General features: G+C 34.1%; 3 protein-coding genes across 3 annotated transcripts; 2 read left to right on the top strand and 1 right to left on the bottom strand.

The window, feature by feature from the left end:
- LOC148309085 (general transcription factor 3C polypeptide 6-like) lies at nucleotides 1-4,513 on the bottom strand. The gene is made up of 3 exons (XM_088260636.1): nucleotides 4,149-4,513; nucleotides 2,688-2,858; nucleotides 1-297 (listed from the first exon to the last, which is right to left on the bottom strand). The coding sequence occupies exons 1-3, from the start codon at nucleotides 4,318-4,320 to the stop codon at nucleotides 71-73; spliced, it is 570 nt and encodes a 189-aa protein (XP_088116762.1). The 5' UTR covers nucleotides 4,321-4,513; the 3' UTR covers nucleotides 1-70.
- A 570-nt stretch (nucleotides 4,514-5,083) lies between these two features.
- On the top strand, nucleotides 5,084-5,786 carry LOC148309084 (endothelial differentiation-related factor 1 homolog). Its single transcript, XM_088260632.1, has one exon. The coding sequence runs from the start codon at nucleotides 5,208-5,210 to the stop codon at nucleotides 5,649-5,651; it is 444 nt and encodes a 147-aa protein (XP_088116758.1). The 5' UTR covers nucleotides 5,084-5,207; the 3' UTR covers nucleotides 5,652-5,786.
- A 1,354-nt stretch (nucleotides 5,787-7,140) lies between these two features.
- Nucleotides 7,141-13,898, top strand: LOC148309083 (NEDD8-conjugating enzyme Ubc12-like). The gene is made up of 4 exons (XM_088260631.1): nucleotides 7,141-7,339; nucleotides 9,515-9,648; nucleotides 11,436-11,603; nucleotides 13,536-13,898. The coding sequence occupies exons 1-4, from the start codon at nucleotides 7,231-7,233 to the stop codon at nucleotides 13,674-13,676; spliced, it is 552 nt and encodes a 183-aa protein (XP_088116757.1). The 5' UTR covers nucleotides 7,141-7,230; the 3' UTR covers nucleotides 13,677-13,898.
- Nucleotides 13,899-15,097: the final 1,199 nt, after the last annotated feature.

Here is a 15,097-nt window from a genome sequence, read left to right as displayed (position 1 = left end):
AAGTTTCTTTTATTTATTATATACATATACATCGGAAAAATAAAAAAATGGATGTTATCATTTTTTCAAATTAGTTTTCATCATCAGTTGTATCATGCAGGGGCGTTGGTTTAGTTTTAATAATCCTCTTGGTAGGTTTAGGAGGTGGGAAAAAACCGGGTGGTTTATTAGGCATCTGTATCGGAACATCCACATCATTCTCGTCAAAGTAAACTTGGAAATTTTTAAGAGCTTCCTCAACTGTCGATGCATGATACTGGAATTCTGACGCCTCGCTCTCTGCAGCTTCTTCCGTAGCTTGAAAAGAGAAGATGAAGATTATGAGGAAAAATTCAACAAATAATAACTCATGAAAGATTTATAACTATACGCTTACAAAAAAAAAGTAAACTTCCCTATTAAATTGAGATAGGTACCGCATTATCGGAGCGGACGTTATAAGGAGTTCTTCTGACCGTTATCCGCACCCAATGGTGCATAGGGCACTGCATCGTATTGACGCAGTGTTATCTAGATTGTTACTTATATGAAGGCAAGGTGATCACTCTTGCGCTTCAGGGAGCAGTCCAGGATAATATTTAATAAAAATGAGAGTGTAAAATCACTAATAAAATAACATTGAGATAGGTACCGCGTTATCGGAGCAGACGTTATAAGGGGTTAATATTTTTATTTGTATTTTTACATTTTAACCAGCAATGACTGAAATGAGTCATTTAAAATTAAAATACAATTAAAAAACATTCATATTATTTTTTTTTATTTTTTTTTGACATCTTATCAAAGATGAAGATGACTTTACACACGTGTAACAAAGTGATCACTTAGACCAGCCTATGACGATCGTCAGCCCCGTAAATGCCCAGACTTCCATATTCTTCTTAATCTTTGATGAGATGTCAAAAAAATAATATGAAAATAATTCCTGTAATTGGGGATAATCCAGATTTTGTGAACAAGTATTTGGACACACTCAAAATGTTGTAAAAAAAACATTAACCCTACATAAAGTTCCCTATGATAGATAACGCGGTAACTATCTCAACGTTATAGGGGGATTTACTATACTTATATATGCATTTGAAAATTACTTTCAAATCGAAAGAAAACAACTCTCAGCTAAGAAAAGACACAATGCATAAAAACATTCATAGAATCACAAGTTCAAAAGCGACAACAGCGAGCCTAATGGATAGACCATAATATAAGACACCCAGGCCTGCTTCTTACTATTGTGGAGGGCATGTCGCTCACTCCTTTCAAGAACGTTATAAATCAAAAAACTAGATTTTTCAGGAGAACGTTTTTAAAATTCAAAAATATAATACAATATATTAAAAATAAATATCAAGCCACTTATTGAACTTTTCACTGGGCAACAGATCTTTTTAGGTAAAACCTGAAGGTTTTTTCTCCATTTTAAAAATATTTAGTATATTTAAAAAATAATTAAACAATACCTTTTCTTCAAAATGCAAAAACAACACTTTCTGTGCTGTAGCGGGTAAATATCAAGTTAAAAATATGCCGCTTTTGCTGGGATATAGTACATTTTCTGGGCATTCCGAAAACATGCACAACTGAATATTGACAATTTTTGATTTATGACGTTCTTGAAAGGAGTGAGCGATGTGCAAAGGCACAAACTACAGAGGATGACCCCGTTCAACCTACATGGACCAAATTATATCCGACATGCATTATAGCAGATAAAGATACGAATGGAGGATAGAGTAAAAAATTTAAACACAAAACTCCTAAGTAGAGAAACCCAGATTTATAAATATAGATTTTTAGAACAATGTCTTTTTATCAGCAGATGCCATATTACCACTCTTTACCTTATTGAATAGGGTAACGAGTGGTGATATGGCATCACAGACTTCATATTCTTCTTCATCTATGTTGAGATGTCATGTTCTGTGTCGGGTTGTGGTCCGTGGTTAGTGTCGAGGACTCTTGAGTCAGAGTTTCTGGGTTGGAACCCACTCTACCACAATTTGATACCTATTTCTAATAATGAGCCGCTTATGTTCACAGAAATACAGGTCAAATCTCGGTATTACGAACTTCATGGGACCAAAAAAAATATTTCGCTAAATGAAAATTCGTTACACTGGATGTATAGGATATGACACGTTTTAAATTTATTTTATCGCTATATTATACCCACTCTTATAAGAAAAATAAAATTAGTTATTACTGTTACACTACACCCGATCTTCCGGCCAGTGATCAATACAATATAGGTACCTACCTACTACAGGACTCAACGAAAATGAAACTATGAGACTTTATTAGAAAAAATAAATTTTTAAGCAATGAAAGAAAAGTGAATTAAAAAGCAAGTTCAAATAGGTTTTTAATTTTTGATAAAAAAATCAGAAATTATCTTTTGGACTTCTCAATGTTTTAAAATGAATTGTAACATCATTTTAAAATTTTGAAAAAAAAAGTTTGTTATTCTGAGATCGGCTTCGCTACATGCAATTTTGGTTCAGTACATTTTGTATGGAAGTTTTCCGGGGATGAATTGCAGATTCGTTATACTGGAAATTTCGTTAATTCGGTATTCGCTACATAGAGATTTGACCTGTAGTATGGAATTTAAGTATTTTTGTAAATAATAAAAAAACACAAATATTTTTTCTTTTAATTTTTTTTTTTATGTAAAAGTAGGTACTTACGGACATCATCCTTGGGCCGCACGAAAATCCTTTTCATATTTAGGACTTTTCTAGTTTTACAAAGGTACTTAAGCGGCCTTTCTGGTTGCATGTCGAAAATGAAGTCTCCTTCCGGAGCGTTCGTGTCATTTTCAAAGAGTAACTGTGTGCCAAAACAGCTTTCATATTCCCCTAAAATGAATTTTACTATTGTTATTATTGGCATGGCCATGTATTCCGCATGTCTCCCGAGAGCCTCAATCAAGCTTGCCTATTTTACAAGGCATCAGGTTCGCGCCGCCCAGGACGACCACTGCTGACAATTCGTCGGCAGTTTTCGTCTGAACTTCAGGATGCGGACGACGGGAGGATGCAAGGCAGCTGGCGGCCGATAGCCTGGAGACAGTTTATGGACTCCATATTCTCCACATAGGGTGTCGATATAGTATAATATTGTTAAAGATAATAAATAATAAAAATTAATAAAGGTGTGTTGAGATGGTTTGGACATGTGGAATGAATGAGTGAGGAATGAATGGTAAAACAAATTTACGAGGCAAAGAATATTTGCAATGACAGAGTGATGTAGCATTAAATTCTCTCTGCCTACCCCTGCAGAAGCGGCGTGACGGTTAGTTAGTTGGTTAAAATAATAATAATAGTTAATAATTATACATCAATATTTGCTTCAAGGGTGCCAAAGGATATTAGAATAATGATCGATAAAGCCAATTGAGTGATTTCATGTTTGAATAATTTTTCTGGCTTCCATGATATTGGTTCGGATAAATGGAGTGCTATTAATTAAAAAAATACTTCTTGTGAGTGGATTTACGATGATTCAATGTACTATAATTCGATGGACCGATCAAGTTAAGGCAGCAGCAGGCACCTCGGTGGTTGGAGCGCTACGTGCTGCGCAGTCAAGGGATAACCGGAGAAGAGTCATCCTACAAGGGTCACAACCCTCAGTAATGAGGAATAAGACGAAGAAGAAGGAAAATAATTTTATGTAATTCATGAGTGAAAATTCTAGGCAAAAGCACTCGCTTCAAATTATAAAATACTTTGTGAGTCATGAAAAATCTTCCTCATTTTTAAGGTTATATTTCTTCGGCTTAGCCACAAATTGGCAATTATACAAACAAAAATAAAAATTATAAAAAAAAAACATTAATAAATGTGTCCGCCTCCATAGTGTTATGGTTAGAGTGTTTAGCTACTGTGCTGGAGGTCCCGGGTTCGATTTCCGGGGGGGGGGATGAAAATAAATATATGTGATTTTACACACTAGTATTATTATTACCCTGGACACCTTGCCTACATGTAAGTATCAATCAAGATAACACTGCGTCAATACGATGCAGTCCCCTATGCACCATTGGGGGCGGATAAGGGTTAGAAGAAAAATATATGTCTTCATTTGTCCGCCTAGAAGCATCGTAGCCAACTTGTGAGTTGATATTATTGCTTATAGGTTACCTTGAAAGTAATAATTATTCAGCTGTATAACAGGAGTTTCTGAGTCCATTCCAATGGCTTTTATGATTCGCAAATTTTCCGGTTTTAGAATATCGTGGTCTATCAGATCCTTAAAATCCGCATAGACCAAAATTTCTTCTTCAGAGTCCGAATCATCTTTTGAAACTTCCATTGGAGTTATATTAATTTTAACTGGATTGTCAACATAACCAGCTGGAAGTAGAGTAGAGAGAGAACCTGATTTTAGGAGGTAATGATTATATACACGAATAAAAGTTTGAAGTACACAATGCTTATTTAAAAGTTTTAAGGTAACCCGGAATACCTCTTTCAAAACAATGTTTGACGTTTGACACAATTTGGTTGTCTATGTTTATCAAATTTAATCTTAAAGACACCTAATGCACAATATTCATCTATTTTAGGGGTACGGAGAAATAAATATTTTTTGTTACTGAAGTATACTTAATACAGTAGTTTTACATTTTCAACTGCTACAGGGTAATACCTAAACCAGAAAACTATTTTAAAAACAAAAGTTAAAGTGTAATACTGTAATATAGAAGCAGTAAGATAAATAAAGCTTGTATATAGTTTCAATTGACAGTTACAAAAGCGGTTTTCATCGTTCAAAATACAGAATTTTGTGATATTTATTGTACTTTACATTTTTTTATTTGCCACTTGACTGTGAATCATCAAATAATGTTTTTGATTAAGTTTTTTACAAAAAATGGTGCTATCAGTAAAAATAGTGATATTAACTTAGAAAACAACGAATTATATATTTAATTTACGGGTGTTTGAATCATTAAGATGGCAATTAAATTTAAAGATCTAGAAGAAAATATTTTCATAAAGTTGACATTACAAAAAGTTAAGTAGGTACTTACACAAAAAGGTGCATGTTTTGCTCAAAACGGAATATTTCTATGGTTTCCACAAATATTGTTTCTCGAATCTTATGTCAGATTTGCACAGGTGTGTTTTTGGACAAGTTATATTGCGTTTTGCTATCGAAATTCCTCGTTTTGCGGTGAGCTAACGCAAATCGTCGTCATGTCTGATTGGGAAGTTCAAATGTTGAAGAGGCGGTTGCCAAAAACCGTCAACATAAATTCTGAGACGGCGATAAACGCGGCACGTCGGCAAGGGGTCGCTGTAGAAACACAACAAAAATACGGAGGAGGCACCAACAAACAACACGTCGTCACCAAAAACACAGCGAAGTTAGACAGGGAAACCGAGGAGCTTAAGCATGACACGGTTCCCATAGACTTGGGCAAGCTGATAATGCAGGGGAGGCAGGCCAAGGGAATGAGCCAAAAGGACCTGGCTACCAAGATTTGCGAGAAACCCCAAATCGTCAATGATTACGAGGCCGGCCGGGGCATACCAAACAACATCGTTATTGGAAAGATTGAGAGAACTCTCGGCATAAAACTACGTGGAAAGGATCGTGGCAAACCGCTGCAGCCTCCCGGACCTGCGAGCAAGAAATGAGTCTGGGGGGCGCGCATAATAAATTTTATTTACGTGTTTTAAAAATCAAATCATTATGAAATATTTGTCAAAGGTCGTTAAAATTTTATAATTTGTAAAGTACGATAAAAGTAAATAAAGGTGATTTTTCCATTATTTTCTGTTTTTCTCGATTATTCCAGCTAGTGTTGCCAGTTGAGAAATTCTTTAGCTCGGTTTATTTTAAAATGTGTCGGCAAAATGTCTTCCTGCGCCTGTAAATAACGTGTTTGGATTTTACATTTTTATAACACTGACTTGTCTAGCCACGTTATTCTTATCTACATAAAGATATCGCTTTTTCCACTTTACTTTATCACCTTGTACGTGCATGTGGATTGATTAAATTTAATTATTTCAATATTATATTTATAAATATACATATGTATATAAATATTAAAAAATAAACATTCATTCAAGTAAACAACTAATTTTATATTGATATCTCAACATAGATGAAGATGAATTTGGAAGTCTGGGTATTTACAGGGCTTACAACCTGTCATAGGTTGGTTTTAAAGTTATCATTTAAACCAGTCTATGACAGATCGTTAGCCCTGGAAATACCTAGACTTACATATTAATTACTAAATGAAAACCCCAGATTTGTAAACAAAGATTTGGCCATACTCAAAATATTGAGAATATAATTTTATTTTTTACTTAGTTGTGAATGGAACCTGGTATCTTATTCATTGCAGGTAAAATGGTACATAATTGACTGAGAAAAATGAAACTCTCAGCTTAAAGCACTTGAGGTCAAATGCTTTTAAAAATCCAAATTGTTTTACTTATTGATTGCATGAAGTTTTCACCCTCTTATGCACTATCGTCTACGCACTAAGAAATAAAGACAGGTCTTGACCTAGATTTTAATGGTTTTTAGATGAACCCCTTGCTTGATTGCTTCAAGCCGTTCTAATTATTTTTCTGACCGTTATCTGCTCTCGAAGATGCATAGGACATTGCATCTCATCCATGTAGTGTAATCTAGATCGTTAATTATGTAAAGGCAAGGTGATCAGTCCCGCGCTTTAGGTAGTGATTTGAAATATAATTTTTTATAAAGGTTTTTTTTAAATGATGGGTCCGAATAGAAACCAAAAGTTATACTGGACCTAAGAATGTGGCGGGAGGTTTCAGAGGTGATATAATAATAATAATAAATTTTAATTCAGGCTTGATTACAAGAATGCAATTGAAGTGGTGGGTGCAATTCATAGTCAGCCATGTGTTTTACAACATTTTAGTTACAATAATTAATAAATAAAAAATAAGGAAAAGAACAAAAATTAAATAAAAATTTAAATGAAGAATTGCTCATACTTATTCTGACTCCGCTGGGAATCGAGTCCGGGACTTCCAGTACCAAATCCATTACTGTAGCCGTTCTAATAGGTAGGTAATGCTGATAGTAAAAATATTTTGCCTTTTGATGAATATTTTTGTTACTGGCAATGTAAAGTACAGCTGTTCGAGATTTCTATTCTGTAGAGTGCATTTGTGCTGTCAAAATAATTTGTGTATTTAGTAAATTGACTCATTTGGGTAAATTTTTAAAATGATAAAATTATTTTCACTCAAACAACAAAGAAAAGACGAAGAAGGCACATCTAGACCTGGCGGGAACCAAAAGAAAGCTTCGGCGGCGCAGCTGAGAATCACAAAAGGTCGAGGCGTTTGCCAAAATTTTGACATAATGTTTTAATTTTTTTGCTTTCTATTCGTCAATTGGCCGTGTATACGCCGCTATTTTACATTTAAAAGTATTCAATGTAGCTCATGAAATGATTTATGCGCGAACTTGAAATAAAAATCTTGTTATTTTTATCAATAAATCTAAATTTTTTAGTCGTGATTCACGATGACAAACTAGTTACCTCTTGCAAAATTATTTCTTAAATTCTTTGTCTTTCTCATAAAAATCATGTATATTATTACGCTTATTCAAATTGTAAAAGTATGTTTAATTTATTTCTCAAATGTCATTCACCATTTTTAGCAAAATCAAAAATATATATTTAATTTAAGTTTTCAATATTGTTATTCACTTTAAATGCTTTTTTAATTGTGATCAACTTTAAAAATGCTTCTATATAATCATAACATTTTTACTGTAGGTATTTATTAAAATTTGTGCAAATAATGTTATTGGCAATGGCAATATTGATGGCATTTTTTTTTGTATGCATAATATTGTATTAAATCAAGTTATTATATTATTATTACGTACAATAAACCATATTTTCTTTTGAAAGGTTTCTTTTTCAGGTGTTACCACACCTGATCATGCTTTTATTTTTAAATATCGTGCTTTCAGAACAAGAAAGTATTTTGTCTATGGAATACGGTATTATCGTTTAAGAAGGATATCACATTTAACATTCCCTACATATGAAGGATTTAAAAAAAATGTTTTTATTTATAAAAACCTCACAAATCAATAACTTCATTAATCTTTTTTTTTTTAATTTCCTTATAGAAAAAAAATCATTATCGTAATTATATGTAGAAGGTGCTACCTTTTCTTCGAGTTGTTATTTTTTTAAACTCGTAATATCAATCAGTTGCACTGTTTTCCTGTCACTTAACACATTGTTTGTGAGAACCGCTAGAGATCGGAATTGGGTTTGCGGTTATTTGTGATTAGTATACTGAGGGTCAGGCGGCAGACTGTCTGAGTATAATTAGGGTTGGGGTTAGCACACAATGGACGGGTAATGTAATTCTACCCATTCGGTCGGCTATGCTTACGGGCGGGAAGGGTATTTATACCTTTTGCGCCGGCCTCATTTCTAAGGTAGAAAAGTAGGAATTACATGTTTGATGTTTTTATATGAATATAATGTACCAATCTCTTTGTTAACCGGTTAACTGCCGGCAGGTACATGTATGGCAGTACCCAGCACGCCGCGAATTTTACGACAAAAATAAAACCTTCTAAACATATTGTTATTAAAAGTGTATTAATGTTTATTTATAAAACTTGCCAAATAAATGAAGAGCGCGCCAGTCGTTCAGTCATTTATCCATAGTCATAAAATTAATTGTTCATGGTGCAGGGTACACACTTTGATTTTTAAAAATTAATAATTCAAAATCATCAGAATCGACACTAAAATCACTGTCATAAGATTCGGCAGTGACGGCAACTCGGGGATTATTGGACAACCCTGAGCGCCATCAGTTGTTCCGACGACAAAGCTCTCTTTAATTTACGTTTAAAGTGGTAAAAACAAATTCCGTTTCAATTCTAAGTATGCGAAGATATTCTCAATAGATGTCACTTTGCGTTCAATATATTTGTACATTTTAAATAATTGATTTTCTTTACTAAAAGCCCATTTAAAACGGCGCGTCTTAAGACGTAATTTTTGTATGAGCGGCGCTCCGTTCACAGAAAATTATGCGTCTTAAAACGCTCTTCGCAGTTAAACGGTTAAGGACCTAACTATATTTACATTATTATCAAATCCCGTCGTCCCGTCCTTAGTGTGTTAACACATATATTTGCTTGCTTTTGGTAGGGCGCAAGAGACGCCAAAGATCGGAATTGGATTTGTGGTTACTTGTGATTAGTATACTGAGGATCAGGCGGCAGACTTAGTATAATTAGGGTCGGTATAGATTGATGCCGCCAGACAACAAAATATAAAATATGAAATATTTAAACTTTGATCCTTTATATCTCTCTTATTTCTTTACATATTTGTATTAGTAAAGTACCAATTGTACTGTGATTTCACACATATGATGCTTTTTTGAAATCGGATGTATAACAATATTTTTTTTATATACATTATTAAATTGGATTGTTTTTTTCTATATATTTTTTCTGATCACAGATCTAAATGAACTCAACCTCCCTAAAACATGCAATACAGAATTCCCAGACCCAGATGACCTCCTCAATTTCAAACTTATCATCTGTCCTGATGAAGGTTTCTATAAGGGAGGGCGATTTGTCTTTAGTTTCAAAGTAAGTTCTCATTTTGCATAAATTATTTCATTTCATTCAAACCCTTTTCTGCACCCCAATGGTGCATAGGGCACTACATTATAAACACAGTGTTATCTTGATCGTTAACTCACGAAGGAAAGGTGATCAGCCTTCCGCTTCAGGTACTAGTCCAGGGTAATATTGAATAAATATTAGAGTGAAAAAATCAATTATATTTATTTGACCCCCCCCTGGGAATCCAACCCGGGACCTCCAGTACGGTAGGCGAGCGTGCTGACCATTAAGCCGGAGACTGACCTCCACATTTCGTCGTAACGTAACACGTTAAAAAAAAAAGAAGAAGTAACACGTTACGATGCGAGCATTCAGGCAGTCAGTACAGCGAGCCGAGCGCTCCATCCATAGTTTCGGATGATATTTATTTGACCCCCCCTGGGAATCGAACACGGGACCTCCAGAACGGTAGCCAAGCATGCCGACCACTACACACTTACACTACAGAGGCGGACAATAAATTATTAGTTAATTAAAAATACATACAAAATATTTTGCATGTTTTGAATCAAATAAGGTAGCGTCTACAACAAAAGTCAACAATGCATCAAGATTTTGATTGGCTGAAATGTACATATAGTCCGCCTCCGTAGTGTAATGGTCAGCACTCTCAGCTACTGTACTGAAGGTCCTGGGTTCGATTCCCAGGCAAATAAATATAAGTGATTTTTTTCATTCTTATATTTATTCAATTACCTTGGATTGGTACCTGAAGTGGAGGGCTAATCACTTTTCCTTCATGTGGTAACTGTCAAGATAACACTGGGTTTTTATGATGGTTTGTATATGTTTGTTGGTTTGTATGTTTTATCCGCCTCCGTGGTGTAATGGTCAGCGTGTTTAGCTACCGTGCTGGAGGTCCCGGGTTCGATTCCCAGGGGGGGTGAAAATAAATATAAGTGAGTTAACACTAATATTTATTTCATATTAATTTAATATTACCCTGGACTGGTTCCTGAAGCGCAAGAGTAATCGCCTTGCCTTCATGTAAATAACAATCAAGATAGCACTGCTTTAATTTGATAGTGTCCTATGCACCATTGGTTGCGAATAAGGGTTATAAGTTGTATTATACAGTACCCCATGCACCATCGGTTGTGGATGAGGGGTTAAAGAAGGAAATATATATACAATAATACATTTTGATAAAATATCAGATTTTATAATATTATGATTTTTGATGACTGAATATCAAACATCCATTATTTCCATCAAACGCTTCACATCATTCATGTGTAAGCAAGTGACAGCAGTTTTGTGGGTAGTAGGTTGTTATTAACCTGTGTTTGTGGGAAACGCTTAAAAGCGTCTTCTGCATACTGTTGATAGAGCGGAAGATGCATATAAGCATTCTATTTGCTTACTTTGAGCAGGGCAAGAGAGACGCCATAAAACATTGTACAGACCAGAATTGGGTTTGCGGTTAGTGATTAGTGTTAGCTTGTGATTATTATATGACCCTAATTAGTATACTAATTAGGGTCGGGGTGGATGACAAAACTGCCCAATAACAATGTGTTAATCCAATTACAACATAGATCAACAAACTAAACGAGAATGCCAACTATATTTTGTTTGATGACAAACAAATCAATTTCAGAACTACAACAACGTATTATGTATGCTGACCTTTCCAACTATATTGCAGCGATTTCAGTTTATTGAATGAATGAATGAGTGAGTTCATGTTCCATTTCCTGTGAAAGACGGGGTTGCCACATATTTAATGATTGTGAATTATGTATTTCCAGGTAGGTCCCAACTACCCGCACGAACCGCCAAAAGTAAAATGTGAAACGTCCGTTTACCATCCCAACATTGATCTGGAAGGAAATGTCTGCCTCAATATCCTCAGGGAAGACTGGAAACCTGTTCTCACCGTCAATTCTGTTGTATACGGGCTACAGTATCTATTCTTGGTATGTTGACTTTAACCTGTCCGGGAGTATGGCCATACATGGTCGTCCAAACAAAACTTTCCTCAAAAAAGTATGGGTGTATATGAATGGCCACACTTACCTAAAGCTGGTGACATTTATTTTTAAAATTGACAATTTATGTTCGAACCTGTAGATGGAAGCATCTGTAGCTTCCGAAACTAGTCGTGATAATATAATACTCAAGTGGTAAAAAACAAGTGTTTTATTTAACCCGGCGCTGTTGTGGCCGGGTATTTGATGTTTTTTTTTGACAAAGAGCTATGGTTTGATGCTTACAGTAGCTGGAGTCATTGACCTCTATGCAGTGTTGCTGCGTCATTCATTTTATCAATACATTCCAAATAAACCTGCAACTTAACTAATGATAATTATGATTATTTTTTATGCTATTGCTTTAAACATAATTTTTTGTCAAAAATTCTATAAATTTTGCTACGATAGGAATCACAAATTTATGTTCCTCAAAAGTTGCTTTATCGGAGAAAGTTTCTATTTTTATTTTTGTGTTTAATGATTATAATTACATTTATAAAATAAAACTGTTTCAATTTCATAAATAATATTAATATTGCCAATGTATATAATAACTTGTAATAATAAGCACATATAATTCATTTCGTATGTGAAATTCCATATGTGTATAACACGTCCGGCCACAACGCCCGTGATCTGTTTAATCGCCATAACGATGCCGGGTTATTCATGACTTACCACAAAGTGAAAGCTCAAACAAATAATTAAAATTTTCCACCCAACCAATTATTTCAGGAAGCTGAACTTTTGGAGCTACGAGAAATGTATTGCCAACAGTGTCTAAAATATGTTTTCGTGCGCCAACATTTATGTCCTAAAAATATTAATAGAAAGAATGAAAAATGCCAAAGAATGAAAAATGAACTAGAAACTTTTTGCAAATCCAGACTTGCGCAGACACTCATTTTTCATAGCTCCAAAACTGTTTAATTCATTGATAGACATGAACTATCTAAATTTATTTCAATTAAAAATTTTGCTTAAATTATTTAAAAAAAAACAGATCTAAGTACCTTCTTTTAAACGTATTATTATTATTATTTTTAACATATAGTACATTATTGAAAACTTTTTTCATTTTCATCTTTTGATTTTTTTTGTTTTTTGTTAAAATCAAATGTTTGTAGTTTATATTAGCTCTTTTAATCTATTTTTATTTCTGATATCTGTTGTATTCTTGCCAGTGCCCTTATATTTTTAAGTATTTTATAACCTAAAATAAAATGTTTACCCACGCACAGGCCATGCTTTTGTAGGATCTTTTTTTGTATTGATTTTTTTTTTGTACCGTAGAACTTTGATGTGTTACTTGAGCCCAGTACAAAAAAAATATTTAGATCTTGGTATCGATCGAAGTATCGTGACAATAAGTATCACCTGTCAGGGAAACAATGAATCATGTCGATACGTTCATTATTGTAGACCAAATACAGATTAATTTTTTTTTGTACTGGGCTCAAGTAACACATCAAAGTGCAAGTAGCCCCGTTCTACGGTACTTGTAATTATAATATATTATGAATGTAAAATAATTTTAAAATAACATATCGTAGTCATACAGGAGAAAGTGACCAAGTGCGTTTCTTACAAAAACGTGATCATTGACTATTTGATATCTTACTAGCTTAATATTACCCTGAAAAAAATCCCAAAGGATTTAAAACTTGGAAGTATAATATATTGACTTAGTAAAAATGACTAACTGCATTGATGTTTATTTTGTTGCCAAGCAAAAGTGACTTAAATGGCCCTCCTGAACATTTTACGTTTTGTTAGTTGGTCACTTTCTCCTGTACGACTACGATATTGTAGTTGTTGCGTTGCATTAAGAAATGTCAGTACAAATTTTGAATGTCTTAAAATGATTGTTTGCTTCAGGAACCGAATCCGGAAGACCCATTAAACAAAGAAGCGGCCGAAGAACTGCAAAACACACGGAGATTATTCGAGCAGCACGTACAGAAAGCAATGCGCGGGGGATATGTGGGAACCAACTACTTTGAGAGGTGTCTCAAGTGATGCGGCCACCGCGCACCTCTTATTTATTAATATACAAGTAACATAGTGTAAGAACCGGCGCTGTGTACAGCCGATCTCCAGTGGGGGCCCTGCACGTGTTGCCACTCTTCACGAAAGCTTTATTAACGATTGATGTTACAATGTGATTACTCATGAATAAAATAAATGTTTAACAAAAAAGAGGAAATAACAAATTCGAATACAGATTGTTTACATCTCAAACTTGGTTTTAATTTTGTGTCGGCGTTGACGGGGAAGGTTGAAAATGAATGCAGACTCAATCGGAAGGTGGCTGGGAATTTAGACTTAGTTCAAACAGGACACAAAATGTTTACAATATTGTGTGTCCAAATACTTGTGTACAAATCTGGATTATCTTGGTGGTTGAGATATCAAATTGTGAGGACATAAAATACATGAACATGAAATCTGTTTAAAAGTTTTTAAAAAATACAACCGCAGCGACTTAATCCTCTCATAGCTATCTATTCACCTATTTTTTGCCGTAGGACATTTGCACAGATCTGTGCAGTGATTTGAATGCATCATTTCAAATCACTGCACAGATGAACTAAAACTAACATCCAAATAAAAGGGTCTCTGCTAAATAAAAGCATTCTCAATCCAAAACCATAGATGGCTTTAGTGAATTCACACATACATCCTCATGAGATTAATGATATATGTATGTAAGAGTTTCAAAATTGTTGTAAGAAGTAAGGATTTATGATTTAGTCCGTCTTTGAGGTGTATTGGTTAGACTATTTAGCTACCTTACTGGAGGTCCCGGGTTCGATTCCCAAGGGGGGGGGGGTGAAAATTAATATAAGTGATTTTACACTCTCATATTTATTTAATATTACCCTGGACTGGTCCCTGAAGCGCAGAAGTGATCACCTAGCCTTCATGCAGGTAACGATCGAGATAGCACTGTGTCAATACGATGCAGTGCCCTATCGGTCATTGGGTGCGGATAAGGGTTAGAAGAAGAAGAATTTAAACAGGAAATAAAATGTCATATCCCGTATATGGGAGTATTTCACTATCCAGATAATTTCAAGACCCATAACGTAACTCAAGTAGTAAAGACGTTGGACTAAAGAAGAGAAGAGTAACAGAAGAACTGACAAGTTTTTAAGACAGATGGACTATGAACTATTTTTTTGTGGACTTTAAAACCAAGCCAACATGCCTGATATGCAATGATTCTGTTTCTATCTTGAAAAAGTATAACATTAAACGGCATTACTAGGCTAAACATGCGAATAAGTTTGAAAAGTAACTAATAAATATATATATATATGTATATATATATATATATATATATATATATATATATATATATATATATATATATATATATATATATATATATATATATATATATTTACATATATGTATACATATATAAATATCATGTT

The sequence above is a fragment of the Brachycentrus maculatus genome, unplaced genomic scaffold (genome assembly GCF_059751285.1).
Source record: "Brachycentrus maculatus isolate JH-2025_06_01 unplaced genomic scaffold, ASM5975128v1 h1tg000139l, whole genome shotgun sequence".
Lineage (NCBI taxonomy): Eukaryota > Metazoa > Arthropoda > Insecta > Trichoptera > Brachycentridae > Brachycentrus > Brachycentrus maculatus.
This window is presented reverse-complemented; position numbering and strand designations above follow the sequence as displayed.

What these genes read in the sequence shown, in the direction of transcription:
- LOC148309085 (XM_088260636.1), bottom strand. Translation starts at nt 4,320, where the DNA reads ATGGAAGTTTCAAAAGATGATTCGGACTCTGAAGAAGAAATTTTGGTC. An exon ending in GAATAATTATTACTTTCAAG is followed by an intron (nt 2,859 to 4,148) that starts GTAACCTATAAG and finishes AATTCATTTTAG; the next exon opens with GGGAATATGAAAGCTGTTTT. An exon ending in GCGGCCCAAGGATGATGTCC is followed by an intron (nt 298 to 2,687) that starts GTAAGTACCTAC and finishes TCTCTTTTCAAG; the next exon opens with CTACGGAAGAAGCTGCAGAG.
- LOC148309083 (XM_088260631.1), top strand. Translation starts at nt 7,231, where the DNA reads ATGATAAAATTATTTTCACTCAAACAACAAAGAAAAGACGAAGAAGGC. An exon ending in GATTTGTCTTTAGTTTCAAA is followed by an intron (nt 9,649 to 11,435) that starts GTAAGTTCTCAT and finishes ATGTATTTCCAG; the next exon opens with GTAGGTCCCAACTACCCGCA. An exon ending in GGCTACAGTATCTATTCTTG is followed by an intron (nt 11,604 to 13,535) that starts GTATGTTGACTT and finishes TGTTTGCTTCAG; the next exon opens with GAACCGAATCCGGAAGACCC.
- LOC148309084 (XM_088260632.1), top strand. Translation starts at nt 5,208, where the DNA reads ATGTCTGATTGGGAAGTTCAAATGTTGAAGAGGCGGTTGCCAAAAACC.